General features: G+C 46.0%; 1 protein-coding gene across 1 annotated transcript in view; it reads left to right on the top strand.

Moving 5' to 3' along the window:
- DNAH9 (dynein axonemal heavy chain 9) overlaps nt 1-21,259 on the top strand; it is a 1,695,107-nt gene that overhangs the window by 1,286,317 nt on the left and 387,531 nt on the right. Inside the window, exon 61 of the mRNA XM_078654721.1 lies at nt 18,858-19,006. Within this exon, the coding sequence (XP_078510847.1) occupies nt 18,858-19,006 (149 nt within the window). The remainder of the gene's footprint in view (nt 1-18,857; nt 19,007-21,259) is intronic.

Below are 21,259 nucleotides of genomic sequence, written 5' to 3'. Positions count from 1 at the left end.
GGAGATGATGAAGGAGCTGAGAACTAAATTCGCAATCTCCGAAAAAAAACCAGTCCAAAATACAGGAAGTGTGCGAGGTCCTCGACCAGAAAATAAATACTCTCATCAACAGGGTCACACATGTTGAAGGCGAAATAGAGGTATTAAACAAGAAAACTGAGGCAAACCACAAAGAAATAACAAAACTAAAAACCAGGGAAGCTGAGATCAGTGAAAGAATGGAGTCCCTGGAAAATCACACCAGGAGAAACAACATCAAAATCCTGAACATTCCAGAGGGAATCGAAGGAGAAGACATAAAAGGATTCCTAATCCAGCTACTAGAGGAAAAAATCCCTTGGGCCAAATCGGTTAATCTAAACAAAGACATCCAAAGGGTACACCGGGACCCCTTCAGGAAGGGGAAGTTTAGAAAAAACCCGAGGAAAGTTCCGATTAACTTCATGACATACTCACTGAAAGAGCGAGTACTTAGTGAAGGCCTAAAAGCTGTATCTTACGCAAAGGACAACTGGTCCTGTAAAATCAGATCAGATCTATCTAAAAGGACACAAGATAGACAATAGGAGCTGGGCCAACATATGCTCAACTGAGGGCACTCGGAGCAAATGTCCAGATGCGCTTTCCAGCGCTACTCAAAATCATGTGGAACAATAAAATGTTCAACATAAGAGACCTAAAAGAAGTGGAAGGGCTAATAGAACAAATCAAGACCCACCAGTAAGATCAATCCCTTTCAAAATAGGAAACAAAGTACACACCTCCAAGAAAGAGGCCGAAATACCGGTGGGAAAAGAAAAGAAAAACTTGAGTAAACCAAAGGGGAAGGAGCTCGAAAAGGGCAGTTTCAATGCCCAGAAAGAAGAAGACAAAGGAGGCTTCTCCAGGGTGGGGGGAAGACAACACGCACAAATTCACCAGAAAATCCTAAAAAAAGAAAAAAGAAAAAAAAGCACACAGTGAGGAGCAACATGGGAAAAAAATGAAAAAAAATAAAAAAGTCCTAAAAGTAATACCTGAGGAGTATAAAGGCCCAGTCGGAAGATACAAAGACCAGACCAAAGAAGATGGCTATCGGTAAGAGCGTGGGAAAAGAACTTAAAATCTTAACGTGGAATACTAACGGACTGAGAACTAAATCACGGAGAATGAAGATATTAGAGTACTTAAAAAACTACAATAGCGAAGTAATTCTAATCCAGGGATCAGACCTAACAAAAGAGGAGTGGGAACCGATCTGCAAAACTGAGGGTTGGATAGACCATTGTATCTGCACAAATCAAAACTGCAACGCAAAGGGAGTTGCAATCATTTTTAAGAAATCTCTGAAAGCGATGATCGAAAAAACAGAAATAGACAGAAAGGGCAGATGGGCCATCGTGACTTTAAGAATCTATAACAATACATATACACTGGTGGGCTACTATGGCCCAAATACTGACGACGCTGAATCACTTCAGAAGATATATGCCAACCTCCTAACAACCAATACTCCGATAATAATGGGAGGAGATTTTAACATCATATTAAACCCCTCAGAAGACCGACACCCTGCAAAGAACCTCCCCAACCTGCCAAAAATGAGAGAATGGATGGGGCGATGTATGAAAGACCTAGGCATTGTGGACGTATGGAAAGAAAAAGGAAATAGAAATAACCGATTCACCTATAAAAACAAAAGACTAGGACATGCATCTAGAATAGATTTCTTCCTTATCAGTAGGAGCCTGGTAGAACAAACGGAAAAGGTGGAACCATTCGCAGCCCATATCTCAGACCACTCAGCGGCACAACTCATTCTGATGCTAAAAACTTCACCTATTCCCCAGAGGTAGACTGTGGATAGGAGTATCTTCCTAGTCCAGGCCTACAATGAAAAACTGGCATATGAAACAAAACTATTTTTTGAACTAAATAATGCTGGAACTACAAAACAAACTGCCTGGGATGCCTATAAAGCCGCTATCAGAGGGAAAATCCTCAGTATGGCATCATACAGGAACAAAGAAAAGAAGCACTTTATTGAACAGATAGAAAAAGATTTGCTATCTCTAGATGCGGACCTCAAAACTGCCAAATCCATCAAGTCTATCTCTGAAGTAGAAGAAAGCATAAGAAACAAGAAAACAGCGCTGAATGACTTCCTGGAAATAAGAGTTAGAGATAAATGGGAAGCCAGTAAACTCTCAGATTTTGAATACGGAGAAGGTTGCCGGAGGATCCTGGCCTGGAAAGCAAAAACCGAAAGAACTAAAAATAGGATCACAAAAATACAAAGAGAATGCTATCCAGGATACACATCAGAAAGCAGTGTGATTAGGCAGGAATTTAAACGCTTTTTTGAGGATCTTTATACAGAAGACCTAACCAGCTCTAGAGACCAAATACAGAAATTCCTAAATGAAATTACGACTCCGGCAGCATCTCAGGAACAGAAGCTTGCTCTCAATCAAGAGATCTCAAAAGAGGAAGTCAGAGCCACAATTAAGACCCTAAAAAGAAGGAAAGCCGCTGGCCCGGACTCCCTACCAAACAAAATGTATTTATTTATTTATTATTTGAGGTTGTTAAGCGCGGCAGCTACCCAAAAAGGGTTTCCCGGCGCTGGACAGGCAAGTTCCATTAAATCTCCGTTTCAACTGCAAAAAGAGTTATTGGTTAAAGAGCCAGGTTTTAGTGGCTCTGCGGAACTGTACATAATTAGTTTCAGTTCGAATGTGCAATGGCAGGGAGTTCCACAAGATGGGGCCTAACTGAGCGAAAGATCTACCCCCCATTCTAGCTAGTCTAATTCTAGGCACAACAAAATAGGCCATGTGGGCAGATCTCAAATTCCGTGAAGGTACATGAGTGTGAACAAGGGACTTAAGGTAATGAGGGGCCAGGTCAGTTTTAATTTTAAACATGTAGCTCAGTGTAAATTTGATAACACTATCTACTGTAAGCCAGTGGAGACTACGTAAAGGACCTGAAATATGGCTAGATCTAGGTAATTTGCACAGCAATCTTGCTGCTGCATTTTGTACCAATTGCAGTCGCCTTATTATAGCTTTCTTTGCCCCTAGGAAGAGAATGTTTCCGTAGTCCAAGCGGGAAGTTATGAGGGCGTGGACTACGGATTTTTGAGAATCTTCTGGCAGCATCCAAACAATTTTCTTTAGCCAACGCAGTATAATGAAACACGTAGCCGAGACCTTGTTGACTTGATCTTGCATTGTCAGTGCATTATCAATGACTAAGCCTAAATTCGAACGTGATCTGATGGAAGGGGGAGAGAACCCATTTCAGAGGGCCAATACTTGGCAGACCATAAATCATGTTGCCGGCCCAGTATTAGCACCTCAGTTTTCTCGCTGTTAAGTTTCAAGAAATTAAGATTCATCCAGTCAGCAATTCTCCTCAACCCTGACTGCAGGAGAGATGGCGAATCCTGGGCGGTATTCGAGAGGGAGAATGCGATCTGGGAATCATCGGCGTAGGTAAAAAGTGTGAGGCCTTCTTGTTCTGCTATGTATGATAATTGTCTAACATAAAGATTGAAAAGAAGCGGGCTCAATACTTAGCCTTGGGGTACACCATAAGGAGACATATGTAAATTACAACTCCAAGAAGCACTGCTAACACCTCTTACAGAACTCTTAAATTGTATATTCCTAGATAACCAAAAACTCCCAAACTCCTGGAATGATGCAATCATTACCATCATCTTAAAACCAGGGAAAGACCCAACTAAATGCAAATCATACAGGCCCATCTCCCTCTTGAATATGGATTACAAAATATACACACAGATTCTGGCAAAAAGACTAGGGGCAGTGGCAGGGTCCCTAATCCACCCAGACCAAAAGGGTTTTATCAAAGGCAGGCAAATACATGAACTATCCCACGAGCTCATAACTGCCATAGACATTGCAACTCACTATACTGTCCCTTTATCTGTAATAACCTTTGACGCGGCAAAAGCATTCGATCGACTCAGTATGCCCTTTCTGAATGCAATCCTAACTAAATTTAATCTAGGAGACAAAATCGAAAACGCTATATTCAACATCTATGCAAGTCCTAACGCAAAAATACTAGTAAATGACGCTCTTACTGACCACGTACTCATAAAAAGAGGCACAAGACAAGGATGCCCCCTGTCTCCCCTTTTATTTAATTTTTACATTGAACCATTGGCTGTTTTATTAAGGGAGGAAGTAGAGATCAAAACTTTTAAACACCAAGGATGGGAGAAAAAAGTCGCATTATACGCCGACGATTTGATGATATTTACTAGAAATCTAGCGAATTCCCTCCCCAAAATAGAGGAAACCATAGCCCAGTTTGGAGCAGTGTCAGGCTACCAGGTCAACCAAGCCAGAACAGAAATTCTTGAGTGGAACACAGCCTCAGGAAACCCTCTTATCAAAGATAAAATCAAATATCTAGGAATAGAATATACAAAGGGTTTAGACAAAGTAACCAACTTGAACTTTTGTAGGATACACAAAGAAATTAGGCAACTACTTAAGGCCTGGTCAGGTCTACAACTATCCTTCCTAGGAAAATCTAATTTAATTAAAATGACCATTATTCCAAAATGCACATATCTATTTAACTCCATCCCACTGAGTTTTAGTACGGAACAAATTAAAAAACTCCAGGGGGAACAATCAAGCTTCATCTGGGCATCCAAAGGGGTCAGAATCCGGTGGAAAAAACTAAGAAGAAACAAAGCACAAGGGGGAATCGCCAGTCCGGACATACTGTAGATCCTTCCAGATCTGAAAGAGACACGTTAGTATTAGATTCCTTACCTTAGAATATCCCCACGCGTCAGACTGGATCCGGAAATTTTTGCGTAGCAGTACACTTGCGCGTCGGTCGGCGTCGTCTGCGGCTCCGCGTCCGTCGTTGGCGTCGTGTGCGCCGTGATGTCGTCGTCGGAGTACTTAGACGCCGCCTCCGCGTGCTGACGTCAGTTCTTCTTTTTTCCGCGCCAGCAAGCGCAGATCTGGAAAAAGCAGTAACCCTAGTCAATTTCTGACTAACTTTTTGATCGTTTTTTGATCATTTCTCGAAGTCTTTCGACTCCGATTGGTGCCGTAGGGATGCCTGGCTTTAAGCACTGCGAGGATTGCGACCGCACGATGTCGGTCACGGATCCTCACCACCTGTGTTTAACTTGTCTGGGCGTTGATCACGACGACAAGGCCTGCTCCAACTGCCGGGCCCTCTCTTCGAAAGCCAGGCGCGAGCGGTCCCGCAGGCGACTCGAACTCCGGCAGTCGGTCCCGCGCCGCGAGAGGTCTCGGTCCCACGGGAGGTCGAGGGACAGGTCGCGGGCTCGGAGTCACCACAGCTCCGAGAGTAGGCCGCACTCCTCCGGGTCGAAGTCGTCGTCAGGTAAGAAGCACAAGAAGTCCAAGAGGCGTCATCGCTCTGCGGACTCCTCCCGACGGTCGTGCGATGCGGCCGGGAGTTCCGGTGACACCGCCTACGTGGCTCTGTCGGAGTCGCGGGCGCCGCGTTCAGCTCCACACCCTCCGGTCCCTGGGCTCAACGCGACGCCGGAGGAGATCGAGCGCTTCCTCATGGCCATGAGGAATCTCTCTCCTCCGACGGGCTCAGCGGCGCCTTCGGGCCCAGCGGACCCGTCTGGGGCCGTTAGCGGGTCGGGGGCTTTGGCCCCGACGCCGTCGGGTGCTTCGGTCCCGACGTCGCCGACGCCTTCGGGCCCGGCGCCGCAGGTTCCCGCTATCCCGACGCCGCCGGTGCCTTCGGGCCCGGCGCCGCAGGGTACAGCGGTCCCGGCGCCGCCGGCGCCTTCGGGCCCGGCGCTTCAGGACCGCGCTAGACCTTCTTCGGAATCTGGATCGTCGCTGGTGGACCTTACGACCTCCCCGGCGTCGGACCATCAGGTGTCGCCTCCGGCGCCGTCCTCGGGCGGCGCCATCCCCGATGCCCCCTTCATTCCTGTTCCGACGTCGGGACGGCCCCGATGGGCGCCGGTCCAGACGCCGTTTGGGGAGTTTCACTTCTATGAGCAGGCCCCATTAGTTGAGAACCCTGAGTTTCAGGAGATGGGTGATGAAGGGGATTGGGAGGGGTCTGAGGACCCTCTGACCCGAGAGTGTCAGTCTCATGAGGACTGGGCAGGAGACCTTGGGGAGGCCAGTGGCCTGGACACCTCTTCAGACACTGGTTTTGTCTCCCCTCCTACCGTGGCTTCGGAGGAGGGGGCAACCTACAGTGTGGTGTTGATGAGGGCTGCCAAGGCCTTGGGCCTTGAGCTCCCCGTCGCGGCCATGAGGACTAATCTCCTCACTGAGGTCCTTAAACCGCAGTCAAGCTCGGCCGAGCCTCTGCTGCCCTTTAATGAGGCCTTGACCGACGTTCTTCTGGGCACTTGGTCCAAGCCCGCTACAGCTTCGCCCGTAGATAGGAACGTGGCCAGACGCCACCGCCCAGCCCCGGGCGACCCATGTTTCCTGTCCACCCACCCTACCCCCGAGAGCCTGGTCATCCAGGTCTCCAATTCCCAGACCGCATTCCCGTCGGCACCGCCAGACAGGGAATCCAAGAAGTACGAGCAGTACGGCAAAAAGATCTTCTCGTCCATTAGTCTGGGACTGCGGTCTTCCAACACCGCATGCCTCTTGGGCCGCTACACCCATTCTCTGTGGGATACGGTTGCGGAAGTGTTGCCAGAGTGTCCGTTGGAGGTACGGGCCAAACTCGGCCAAGCCCTTGTGGAGGGCCGGGATGCAGCCAGATATTCTATACGGTGTGGGCTGGATACCACCGACTCACTGGGTAGCGCGATGGCAACGACGGTGGCGGTCAGACGTCACGCCTGGTTGAGGTCCGCCAACTTTTCGGCCGATGTCCAGAACACCTTGATGGACATGCCGTTTGATGGCCGTCGCCTCTTTGGCGACAAGGCAGACCATGCGCTCGAGCGCTTTAAGGACTCCAGGGCTACGGCCAAGTCCTTGAGCCTCTTGGCCCCGCGCCAGCACTCGGCTGCCTTTCATTCCTTTCGTGGCCACGGAAGGGGTGTACCCACACGTGCTGCCAGCCACGCTCCGCAGGGTAATACCCAACGTGGTGGCGGCCGTGGGAACCGCCGTCCCGGCGGTCGGGGACAACGGTGAGGTCAGCCAACACCTTCCCCCGCAGCATCCGCCTCAAAACCCTCCTAGTCTGTGCTTTCAGGGCCATGTGACACCAGTGGGGGGCAGGGTTCGCCATCACCACCTCCACTGGCGCACCGTCACTTCGGACAGGTGGGTGCTGCAGATCGTCCAAAGGGGCTACTCCCTCCCCTTCGAGGCGACTCCTCCAGCCATGCCACTGCAGAATCACCGTGTATCGGGGGATCATTTGCGACTTCTGCAGGAGGAAGTTACAGCCCTCTTGGCCAAGGGGGCCATCGAGCGCGTTCCTGGGCCAGAAGTAGGGTGTGGTTGCTACTCCCACTACTTTCTGGTACCCAAGAAGGGCAAAGGGGGCCTACGCCCTATCTTGGACCTAAGGAACGTCAACGGCTTCCTCCGGAAGGAGAAGTTCAAGATGCTGACACTGGCTCAGGTCCTAGCTGCCCTGGAACCAGGAGGCTGGATGGTAGCGTTGGACTTGCAGGACGCTTATTTCCACATCCCCGTCCTGCCGGCCCACCGGCGCTACCTGCCGTTCACGGTTGGCCACGAGCACTTTCAGTATACCGTGATCCCCTTCGGCCTTACCAGCGCCCCACGGGTGTTCACAAAGGTGATGGCGGTGGTCGCAGCTCATCTGCGCAGGTTAGGGGTTTCAGTCTTCCCCTACCTCGACGACTGGTTGTTGAAGGCGGGCTCGCCCCAGACAGTCGTCAGCCACCTCCAGACTACGGCAGATCTCCTGCACCGACTGGGGTTCTCCATCAATGTGCCGAAGTCACACCTGTGCCCCTCTCAGAAGCTCATTTTCATCGGAGCAGTTCTCGACTCGGCGCGGTTTCGGGTTTATACAACCGAACAGCGGGTCCAGGATATTCAGGCTCTGATTCCCATCTTTCAGCCGTTATCCCGGGTCTCGGTCAGGTTGACGCTGCGGCTTCTGGGGCTGATGGCCTTCTGCATCCTGCTGGTGCATCACGCCAGGTGGCGAATGCGGGCTCTGCAGTGGGACCTGAAGTTTCAGTGGGCCCAGCATCAGGGCAACCTATCCGACCACGTCCTGATCTCGGAGGGCACTGCGAGACAGCTGCAGTGGTGGCTCACGGACCGCGATTGGGTCAGCGGCAGATCCCTCTCCCTTCCCCAACCGGAGCACGTAGTTGTGACGGATGCATCCCTCCAGGGCTGGGGAGGCCACAAGGGAGAGGCGGAGATCAGAGGACTCTGGTCTCCGGCGGAGGCCCGGGTCCACATCAACCTGTTGGAGTTACGGGCGATTCGTCTAGCACTGAAAGCATTCCTCCCCTCTGTCCGGGGAGTGTAGTGCAGGTGTTCACGGACAACACCACCGCCATGTGGTACTGCAACAAACAGGGCGGGGTGGGGTCGTGGACCCTTTGCCAGGAGGCTCTGCGCCTCTGGTAATGGCTGGAACGCCAGGGCGTGACCCTAGTGGCTCAACACCTGGCAGGTTCTCTGAACGCCAGGGCGGACGAGCTCAGCCGTCGGTGCATGATGGATCACGAATGGTGTCTGAACTCGGACGTGGCGCAAGGCCTCTTTCAGCAATGGGGAGAACCTTGGTTAGATCTATTCGCCACCGAAGAGAACGCGCAATGTCATCAGTTATGCGCGTTGGAATTTCCAAGGCGGCACTCGCTCGGAGACGCTTTTCGCCGCGAGTGGAGCTGCGGTCTACTGTACGCCTTTCCGCCTATACCACTTCTGCCCAGAGTGCTGAAGAAGATCAAGCGCGACCGGGCCCAAGTCATCCTTGTGGCTCCAGACTAGGCTCGAAGGTACTGGTATCCAGAGCTACTCAGTATGTCAGTCGATCCCCCGGTTCGTCTGCCTCTTCAGGAGGACCTTCTGTCACAGCAGCAGGGGACGGTCCTCCACCCGAACCTGTCCAGTCTCCACCTCCATGCTTGGAGATTGAGCGGCGACAGTTGAGGCCATTTGACTTGCCTCCTGAAGTCTGTAACGTCATTCTGGCAGCCAGGCGTCCCTCCACAAAGTCGGTATACGCCTGCAGGTGGAACAGATTTGTGGCATGGTGCACAGCAAAGGCTGTGGATCCTCTTGCTGCCCCTCTTTCTGAGGTTCTTCTCTTCCTTCTTTCTCTTGCCCAGCAGGGCTCTGCTCTGGGCACTATCAAGGGCTACCTTTCTGCCCTTTCAGCCTTTCAAAGGCTGCCTGATCAACCTTCTTTGTTCAAGTCCCCTATTGTAAATAGATTTCTAAAGGGCGTCACACACACATTCCCTCCTGTTCCATTTGTGATGCCTCAGTGGGACTTGAACCTGGTTCTTACGTTTCTGATGTGCGCTCCCTTTGAGCCACTTCACAACTGTCCTCTTCGCCTTCTTACTCTGAAGACTGCTTTCCTGGTTGCCATCACCTCTGCCAGGAGAGTGAGTGAGCTCCAGGCCCTTTCTTGTACTCCTCCCTTCCTTTCTGTCCATCCGGACAAAGTGGTGTTGCGTACTAAGCCTTCTTTCCTGCCCAAGGTTGTCACGGCCTTCCACATCGGGCAGTCTATCACCTTGCCATCCTTCTTCCCGCCTCCGCATCCCTCTAAAGAGGAAGAGCGGCTCCACCGTCTGGACCCAAAACGTGCGCTCTCATTCTACTTGGATCGCACACGCCAGTTCCGGGTGGATGACCAACTCTTTGTTGGTTACGTGGGCGCTAAGAAGGGGAAAGCGGTACACAAGAGGACCATCTCCCGGTGGATCATCTTGTGCATCCAGGCATGTTACTCCTTGGCTAAGAAGGAGCCCCCTGTTGGATTGCGGGCTCATTCCACCCGAGCCACGGCGACTACCACTGCCCTGGGCAGGGGAGTGCCCTTACAAGACATCTGTCAGGCAGCTACGTGGGCATCGCTGCACACGTTTGCAAGACACTACTGCCTGGACAGCCAAGTCCGGAGGGATGGCTTCTTTGGCCGTTCCATCATCCAGGACTTTCTGGTGTGATTATTGGTTCACAGACCCACCACCGGGGTTGGTATTGCTGGGGTATCTATTCTAAGGTAAGGAATCTAATACTAACATGTCTCTTTCAGATGCACAAGTTACTACTTGTGTAACGATATATCTGTAAGAGACATTAGTTAGTATTAGATTCCTTACCGACCCACCCATCCTCCCCGTTCTGCGAACGGATATCTAGGGTTAGGGTTACCCCTTTCAGGGCCCTAGTTTCAATGGCACCAGTGTTGGTTTTTAACATGGCTCTGCGTTTCTGGCGCGGAAAAGCTGTGTCTAAGAACTGACGTCAGCACGCGGAGGCGGCGTCTAAGTACTCCGACGACGTCATCACGCCTGGGGATATTCTAAGGTAAGGAATCTAATACTAACTAATGTCTCTTACAGATATATCGTTACACAAGTAGTAACTTGTGCTTCAAGAACATTAGGATACTACTGACCAAATGGGGTAACTGTCCCACATACCTAAAAGCACTCATAGGCCCTGAAGAAGACCACTATTTGTACAAATTTGGCCAACCGAAATATTTCAAAAAAATAAAACTAAAAACGATAAAATCTGCAGCAAGATCCTGGCTTGAAATAAGAAGAACACTAAAAATACCATATCACAGCAAACATGCGCCAATTTGGGAATCACCAGGCACCCCAGAATGTCTAAAAGACACACTATTGATTCGGCTAAGGAAGCACAATATAGACTACTGGGGACAGCTGATAGATAATAACCGGATTGTGAAATGGGAATCCCTATACGAAGAAACACAGGGGTCAATTTCCAGAATTAAATTCTATCAACTAAACAGTTGGGTAAATATTCTAAAAGAAAAACTACAAGGAGACGAGATCATTGAACATAAACTCTTGAATCCGGAGACTTTCAAAAAGGAGGTTTCTTACTGGTACTGGGCTCTTATAAGAGCAGGGGAGCTAGAGTACAAAACCCCACAAGACATCTGGGAGAAAGACATGCCAGGCCGGGACCACCCAAACCTTTGGCTTACCTCTAACGCTATTATGGGCCGAGTACTAAAATCCGCCCCTTAAAGAAAAACCACCTCTTCACGATCCACAGATCATACTGGTCCCCAAAAAGACTATTTAAAATGACCATTAATGAGCCAAAAAGGTGTCCTAAATGTGCAGAAGAAAGATCCGATGATCTACACATGTTCCGGGCCTGCATAATGCTTAAAGACTACTGGGACCAGATTGGTAAGACTCTCTCTAACGTGGTAGACCAGCATATAAAGGTAAGCACAGAAATGGTTATTTTTGGCATATAAAGCAATGAAATATCTCTGCCATTATCTAAAGACCAAGAAAACATTATTTTTACTTTGATCCTGCTGGCTAGAAGAGAGATCTGCATAAACTGGGTTAAATTATCACCACCAAAGCATACAGATTGGTTAAACTCTATATTAAGGGTGTATAATCTAGAGAAGCAAAGGAAAAGCACTAAGAAAAACAAATTCTGGAATCTGTGGGAAAGAGATACAATCTGAGAAATACTAGGGGGTCCAATGATTAAGGCAAAGGAAACAACGATCTCAAGTTAAATTCTTGACCTGAGTGGTCATAATGACTAGCTCCCCTACCGCCGAAAATCGTGTGCCTTTCGGTTTGGACAAAAGAAGGCCCCAAAAGGACAAGGTTAAAAAGTACTCCACTTAGGGCAAATCCGGGCCTCTCACTCCAAAGCTCTGAAAGGACACTGGGGCTTTTGACTCCTCCTTACCTCAAGGGAATTTGCTTAATGAGGACTTAAATATTAAAATAAATAAATAAATAAATAAATAACGCTGTAGTAATCTTAAATTTTAGATACCCATATAACTCTGTTAATCTCTTCTGTTCTTTTGCATTCGGAAGCCGAAGTCTGAACACCTTACTTTTCTGTTATGCATACAAGCACTATATGTTCAATAAATGCTATCACCATTTTCAAAACTCAGGACCAATAACAAACAAGCAGTGACAAAGTCGATAGGTTCCAGATCTAAAATGCTGTGCTTGACTGTGCTTTTTATCAATTACTTGCATTCACATTCATCAACACGCCTGGATCATAATCTTGGAATATTTTTTTTTATGAAAAAAAGCATTCTAAAATGGCCACAGATACAGAGGCATCATGACATATACGCATATGTCCAACATGGCGTATGCCTGCGCATACGTTGTAACACAGGAAGCCATTTTAATTTACTAATCGAGCATAGTGGACAGCCATGTTAGAATGGTTAATGGAAAAAAAAACAAGTAATGCAAAACATGGAAATTGAGCAGCTGGCCTTTGTGAAAAAAATGGGGAATGGGAAGTGGGTAAGTAGCATTGGAAAATGGCAGAGGGCAATATGAAAGACTGATAAAAGTCAGTCAATTAACACACAGGGAGGTACCGAGGATTGATAAGAGGACATGCAGAGGAGAGACAAATAGGGAGATTCCATGCCCTGTCCCCACACAAAGGGCTGATTAACCCCTACAGATAGTCTGGAGCCAGGGCTGGCATGAAAAGACCTACAACTGGACTGTGTCAGAAGAACTACTGCTTCAAGGACTGACAGTCTGCTGGACTGCTGACAAGAAAGACTTGCGTTTCTGCTGTGCTGCCCAGCTGCCTGTTGTCTGCTGCTCTCTGACCCTGCTGAGAAGAGCTGAACCCTGCCTTGCAATCAAAGTGATCTCCAAGGGCTTGTTGGCTTGCCTCCTATTGCTTGAGACTTAGGGCTATCAAACACCTGTCTCTACACCTGATCCTGTGCCTGGTTCACTGGAAGTGGAACCAGTGACTTGCACCAGAGAAATCAACTCAACTCCAGCCTGCGTGTAGCAGAACAAGCGGATCTACTTTGTCGTAGGAGCAGAATCGGCACATTGTCCTCAGAACCAGCACAAATACTTTACTCATTGACTCTCTAGATAAGCCTAACTACTCTGTGCCATGCTACTGGAGGGTGAGTGCAGGTTATCTTTTACCGTGTATCTAGCTAACCCTGACTAACATTGTGGCTACTACTTGAACAGGGTGCATACCTCTGCCAACCAGAAACCCCATTTCTAACCGCATTTAACTCACAAGTGAATTAAATATGTGAAATGGGCATAAGCCAATTAAACCGTGTTTAACGGATAGAGTACAAGCATGTAAGAACTGGTTAGCAGTGGTAATTTGCAGAGTCCTAAGACCAACAAAAACAGATTTGTGGGAAAAAAGCAGGTGGCTGATGTGGACTATTATATCTTTGTTGTACTGTTGCTACTGGTCCTGACCTTGATCCTACTGATCCTGACCCTCCTGGTCCTGCTCCTTTAAGTGGTTCTGTTCTTCAACATGGGTGACACTGGCCCTCTTCCTCCTGTTGGTTTTTCCAGTTCTGATACTGTTGCTGGTCCTCTCCTGCGGGTCCTCCTCCTCATCCTCCTGGTTGTTCTCAAGCTTCCTCTAGTCTTCCTGGCACTGCATCTGGTTCTCATGGTCTTTGTCACTGGCTGTTATGACTGGATCTGCTGAGTAAATGATAGTTGAGAATGAAGTCTGACTCCCAAATCCCGAACAAATTCTACCATACGCAGCAGGAAGGGGAACCAAGTTCTCAAGGCCAATTATTATTTGTCTAATTTTCACGGTTAGGGCACAAAGTTAGCAGTTCCATGTTTTCAGAGTTTAATATTATTTTGGGACATCCAGGTAGCAATGGATATCATGCATTGTTTAAATCTGTCTTTGGTTAAGCCATCATCATCACTCAAATCAAGTGAGTGCTGTCTGCGTAAGACAACAGTTCAAAGGCATAACCCTTAATGGGTATGGCCAAAGGGGCCATATAAACATTAAAAAGCTTCAAGATATGAGGAGGACATGCTTTATTAGGTGACCCTGAAGAGCATTTGTTCAATAATTCCAGCATCTTCTGGTCTGAGATAGGAGAAAATGTTGCAGTGCTACAGTGGACAGGTGCCATTGCTGCTCATCAAAAGAACTTTGTTTAGTCATGATCTGACCTATAAAATAGAGCACCAGAGAATCACAGACAGCCTAGGAATGGTTAACATTTGTTTTGCTACCATTCATTTTACAATTTTAAATATTTCCCTGCTTGGGTACTTACTACTTAGCAAATGAGATCTTCATTGCGTAATAGGTCAATTTGGCCAATCTATTCTTTTTATGTTATAACTTAATGTAGTCCGGGGACACCTCTTTATCTGCGCCTGTTAAATTCAAGCTCCATTTTCTTTTAAGCTGATGTCGATGACTCCTTAATGTTTGGAGGCTCAGAGTAAACCAAGCAGCATGATGTGTTGTAGTGGTTCTTTGAATTGGTTGTAGGGGTGTCAAGATATCTATGGTTGAAATAATCCAAGTCTGAGTAAGGTTGCAATCCAATGATACACCACCTGAAAAAGAAGGTGGATGAGAATTAAAATGATGGTCAGTCACACGATACCAGGGTCAATTAGAAACATTCTTAGAGGTTCAGTTACATTTTATGGCCACCGAAATAGAAAATGGTATTGCCAGATGATCAGATCAAAGCAATGGTAGTTGAGTTTCAAAGAGAAGGTTCAATAAGTTTCTAAATATTAAACCTAACCCATTCCCTGCAGGGTGACTGGTTTGGTTAAGTAATTGAATAAACTTGAAAGCCTCAAACTCCTCCAAAACTGTCCGTGTGTTACACCTGTCAGCCTTTGGGTGGTCTTTCCACAATTATTTGTCTCCCTCCACCATTGTTTCTAATGTCGTTTTAGTTGGCATTAGGACTCTGCACACTTTACACTGCTAACCAGTGTTAAAGTGCGTGAGCTCACTCTTTAAAACATGGTAATATTGGCTTATCCCCTATTGGCATATTCAATTTACTTATAAGTCCCTAATAAAGTGGTTCTACATGTATCCATGGTCTGTAATTTAAATTCTACTAGTGGGCCTTCAGCACTAATTGTACCATTGACTTAAGTAGCACTTTAAACATGGTTCAGGCCTTCAATTACAGAGTCTGTGCGCATTTTCAACTTGCCATGTCAAGAAAAAAAAGCCTTTGCCAAACCCAAACCTTCCTATTTGATACATATAAGACACCTCTAAGGTAGGCCCCAAGGGCAGGTTGCCCTGTATTTAAAAATCAGGACATGTACTTTTAAGTTTTCATGTCCTGGTAGTGAAAAACTCTCCATTCGTTTTTCACTACTGCAAAGCCTGTCTCTCTGATAGGATAACATTGGAGCACCTTATCACATTTTATATGTGAAATTTCCAAATGGCAAGAGATAACAGGTTAATGTTTGGTGACTCTTTAAAATTTAGAAAATGCCACTTTTAGAAAGTTAACACAAGCAGGTGATGGACGGAGCGCTGAAACCTTTCAGACACTCACCCCAGTCACAGATCTAGGTTAAATCCATCATCATTCTTTAGCTCACTTCACCACCTCAGTTCGGACCCAGCTATATGTAAATCAGTTTTGACCCTGTTCCTCATGGGAATAGTCCAGCCCGAACTGCCAAGCCAGGTCTTCCCTGAACTGAAAACAAGCATCCTTGAACCGGTTTTGGGGTAACACCCCTCATCAGCCAGGCTAGCTTAAATCCAGTGGCAAAGTGAACAAGGGACCTACGTCTGAGCATACCCTGCCAACTTAGGGTGAACAAAGCAAACACAAGGAGATGATGTATGGAGCGCTGAAACTTTTCAGACACTCACCCCAGTCTCAAAATTGCCAAGACTGATTGCATAGGGCTTGATGGCCTGGCAGTTCGGGCTGGACTGTTCCCATTGGGCGCAGGGTCAAGACTGATTTGCATATGGCTGGGTGCAAACTGGAATGGCTAGAGGAGCAATAAAACGATGGATTTAGGCCCATATCTCTGTATTGGGGTGAATGTATGACATTGTTTGGCATGTTTTCCATCAATTGTTCTTTTTGCATTTGTCACCATGAGTGGGATGGGTATCCCCAGACGTGGGTACTGTGCTCTCTATGCCACTGGAGTCAAGCTGTCCTGGCTGATGAGGGGTGAAACCCCGAATCATGTCCTAGGATGCTTCGCTCCAGTCCAGGGAGGACCTGGCCTGGCAGTACGGGCTGGACTGTTCCCATTGGGTGCAGGGTCAAGACTGATTTGCACATGGCAGGGTTCAACCTGGAATGGCATGTGGAGCAAAAAATTATGGATTGAGGCCCAGATCTTTGTACTGGGGTGAATGCAAGACATTGTTCTGAATTCTGTGCATCAATTCTTCTTTTAGAAAGTTGTCATTTTCTTGGCTTAGCCACTTGCTGCCTGCAACCTGTCCATGGCCATATGACTGGGTGTAGTTGGAAGTTGGGGTTGTGTATTTCTCCTAGACAGCCACACACAAGTAGAGTTTTGATATGACCGGATGTGCCATCACTGGCAGAATGGGAGGGAGGAGCTGGGCCCAGCCTCACTTACACCTGAATAGGCTGTGTCCTTTCTCCACACAAAGAACTGCATACCCCTGTAATTAGTCTGGGGCCAGGGCAGAGAAGGCAGGTCGGGCCTCTTTGCACTTCCAAGGCATGCCTCTAGAACCTTCTTCTCACTTCAAAGGCACAGCTGTGTATAAAACAAGGACATCAAACACCACCACTTCAGTACACTTCTGGACCTGTGGATACTTTGCCAGGACAAAGGACTGCTGTGTTGCTACAAGGACTGCCACTCTGCTGGACTGCTGCTCTAAAGAAACTGCCACCCTGCTGCCTACCTGTCTGGGGAAGAAGATCTGGACTTGCAACTTACCTTGAATTCAGGAACCAAGAGTGACTCAAAGGGCTTGACTGCTGGCCTCCTGATCTGAGCTGCAGGGACATAGCAATCTCCCCAACTGCTCCTGGACCTGTTTTCAGCGAGTTCCTGATCCCCAAGTGGTGCCTCTCAGATCCTGAACCCTTGGTGTGGCTCACAAGCTCTTGAAATCAAGGTTTTGGGTTCTTTGCCACCGTGAACAAGCACTTTTGCAGAGGAACTGAGATGCCTGCATCGAAAATCAGAGTGAGGCACTGCCAGCCCATCTCTTTGCACAGCAGCATCGACAACCCAAGGAGGACCACCAGCGTGAAGCTATAGTCCGCCCGTTTGTGATGCTCTGCCTGCTCTTTGGGCCATGTTGACTACCTCACATGAAACTCTCCTTGCTCCTGGTGATCTACTCCAATGGAAACGGGACACTTGGCACAAAACTTGAGAAGGTAACTTTCATTGGGTCTAATCTGGGACTGTATCCGACCTGCGCTCCATTGCGGTCGGACTGAACTTTTGACTTTGGCCTGTCCAGTACTACCAGATAGTTGCTGTTGGTGCTATATGCTTTTTGGTGCAATTTTACAGCTTAGACTTTAAATATTCATACCACTGGTTCTGCTGTTTGGATGTTTATTGCTTTAGTCTTCTGTCATTTATTAAATGTTGCTCTATTTGTCTGACCTGATATGGGATCTTTTTGTGTAGTGTTCTAACTGTTTTACTATTTGAAATATAACACAGATACTTTACACCTTCCCTCTAAGTTAAGCCTGACTTCTCTGTGTCAAGCTACCAGCGTGTGAGCACAGCTTAATGTGGGTTTTGCTTGTGCCTTGACCTGACTAGGATTGTGCTTGCTTCTTGACCAGGGCTCAAACTGCAGTCAACCAGTAACCAATTTCTAGCACTGTGCCATGCAATCGGAAAATTAATCTATATGATAGTTAACATCTCCTAAAATTGTACAATTAGCTGCTCTTATGAGGTGATACAAATTTCATCAGTTCCAAAAGAAAAACTTTTATACAACCCAGTACTGTATATCTAAGGGCACCTGAAAAACTGAAATGAAAAAACAAAAAACTAAAGTAGAGATTATCCCCTCCACATTGTTAAGGGAAGTGGAAGGTGACATAAAACAGGTAACATATTGTTGAAATATTATTGCAATCCCCCCTGCCATATGGCCAATCAATTGCACTGCCATCTTTCTACTCCCACCTCACCCTACCAAGTAGGAAAAGAGGTTGCATTGACTGGAGCCTAAAAGACCAGTTAATTTTTACCATCGATTGCACTAAGGGTTTCCCGAGGATGACCAGCTTTGTGTGGGGTATGTAAGCAGCAGACCTACCAGAATCTGCTATGTAATTGCCCGTAAAATATTCACCAGAGGGCATAACAGCTCATCCTATGAGAGACAAATTCTCCATATCTTCATTGTCTTGTGGAGGGTGATTTCCTGTATGTGACATTTGCTGACTGGCTACATGGTCATTCCTTCGTACTTCGACGTTGTACAGAGACTGCACCCTCTGCCTCAGGAAAGAGCTATGGAGAAAATATTTACAGACCACTGTGGCACCTGGGGGTTTATTCAAGAGCTGAGGAATCTACAGGGAGCTAGAGTATCTACCAGAAATATCATTCCCTCAGGTAAGTAACTTTTTATTCTAGAGCTGCATTCTGTTTGATACAGTTGAGTTATTTATGAATGATCCAAACAGACTCAAGTTAACACCTCTTAATATTGCCATTTAACAACTGATCTGTGAGTCATGACTCTCCCACAGGTAAGAGCTTGGTACATGATAAATTATGGAAAAGTGGGCAAGTGCTTAATGTTGATTCTACTGTACATTTACATCAATTGGGGATATATTATATTTTTTTGGTATTGTGTGTATTGAAATAAAATTGCTATTTTATTTTCCAACAGTGATTTTGTGGAAGAAAAGTTAGGAAGCAAGTATGTGGTTGGAAGATCATTGGATTTTTCGACCTCTTTTGAAGAATCAGGACCTGCCACACCAATGTTCTTTATCTTATCTCCAGGCGTTGATCCCCTGAAGGATGTGGAGAAACAAGGTACAGTATATAAGATGTTATTTGACATCGAAAGGAAATATTGATCAAACTGTGTTTTAGGTATCTTTGAGTATGATGTTTCATACACCTGCCATTCTTAGCACCTGAGCCAATTAATGGCTTCTGTTCTGACCTCACGGTAGCATCATTGGTACCATTATATACGACACCACAATTCTCACAATTGAAGACATCACTTGATACCATTAGATAGCACTTACCAGCTGTTAATGTCTTTGTTGTAAGGATTAATAAGTAGTGGGAATATAAATCATACCTGTTCTAATAAATCATTGAAAAGAGGTACAACATGACTCTTTTCCTCATAAAGAAATGTTTGTTTTGTACACTCTTGCATATATAAATAAATGTTAAATATTTCTTGCTAACCAAACATTTCCGTTTCATGCTAATATGTTCAATATGTTGATCAAAGGACCACATACCATTTTGTTACATGTACGTGACATTCTGATTACATTTTTAGCCTCTGCCATCTCTCTATGTAAATATGAATGTTTCCTTTTGCACTTTATATTCACATCTGTAGTTGGGGATGAGAAGTAGCCTGCAATATCTCCAAATATGTAATTTAAAAAAGTTACCAAGGTTTTACAGCTGTCATTTCATCCATAACAATGACATTTTGTAGATTTCAACATTTAAGGTTAGATGGCCCTGGTCCATTGACCAACATCGTTGATTAATAGATAAATCTACTTAACCAAGTGTTACACATTTGCTCACTAGACATTGTTCATGATTTAGTAAAGAATGTTAAACATTAAAAGTTTTAGAATAAGAACCTTATTGGACCAAAGAAGGATTTTGTAGTATGCTGGCCCACACATTCAAGTAATAATGTAGCTGGGGCAGACATAGTTGAATTAAGTAGATGGTTTATTAAGTCCATAAGTTAGATAACAGGAAGTAGAGGTCTGGAACAAGCAGCCCCACCAGGAGCAGCCTCCTAGCTGCTCAGCCCATCTCCCAACTGACAACACTCACACCAGGCACCCAAGCATTCCATTCATGTCAATCACCCTAACATTCTACCCGGAACACTCACACTGGCTGAGCAGCTAGATGGAGAGAATTTTAGGAACATATGTACAAACCTGCGGATACTACAGATTTCTGGTAGCAATTTCTATTTTAAGAGAAAGACGTGGAAGGGTTCCTATTTTAAGACAACTAATTGCTCAGTTTCTGAAAGGTTTAGTCAGTATATTGCCTTTGATTCTGTAAACTCCAATTCATCATGATTTGAAGTCGGTATTAGTTCCATTGGCAAGTCTACTGGTTGAATTGATAATGCAGCTGTAATGTTTTACTGTTGACATTAAAAGCACATTTCTAGTAGCCATTGCATTCATTAGAACATTACGCAAATATCAGAGATTACAAGTACTCTTTGCCTTTTACAGTTGTGACAAAGGACAAAATAGCATTTTATTGGATACTTGCCTTTTTGTCAAGTGTTATTTCTGATAAAAGGTAACCTCTACTTTATTTTATTCTATTTGCTCCTCCATCTAAGATGGAGAAAAGGTTAAACATTCCTAGTCCTGAAAGTGCCTTGGGCTCTTATGTTTTGAAGACAAGAATGTAGTATGGATAGGAAATCCAAGAGAATGTCAGCATTCACTCTTAAATTAAGGCCATTTGTGATGCAGCAGATAAGGCTTTGCTTAAGATTAATGGTTCCCATTCAACTAAGGGATTGCTGCTATAATGACCTTGAAGGGGATTTCCATTCAAAAGGTTTGTAAATCAGCAATGTGGTCCTGGCTGCATTATTTCTCAAATCATGATTGTATTGAATGCAAAGAAATATTGTTTTCTATGTGTACAAATGCAGAATAGGAGTACAAATAGGACAGGCTAAATGATCCTTTCCTCATGTAATTTTACTTTCACTGATTATTTTGTATACTGTGTCAATAAACAATCTTGCAAGGGTAAAGTAGAATCTACCCTAAGTAAAATTGACAGATACTCTTTGCACTGCAGATTGTTTGCCATTTAAATTCCAAGTCCTGCAATGCCTGAGAAATCGAAGACAGAAACCTCAGATATTGCATATAAATTTTATAATCTAAGCCAAGATATGCTGAACCACTCGTTTCTTGGATAATGCTTTGCTTTGGCATCAGACAAACTACATTTCTTCGGAATGTGATTATATGGCCATAATAATGTTAATTCTTTTTTCTTAAGCATTTTCAAAGTTAGATTTGCATGGGCGCCAAT

The sequence above is a fragment of the Lissotriton helveticus genome, chromosome 7 (genome assembly GCF_964261635.1).
Source record: "Lissotriton helveticus chromosome 7, aLisHel1.1, whole genome shotgun sequence".
Lineage (NCBI taxonomy): Eukaryota > Metazoa > Chordata > Amphibia > Caudata > Salamandridae > Lissotriton > Lissotriton helveticus.
This window is presented reverse-complemented; position numbering and strand designations above follow the sequence as displayed.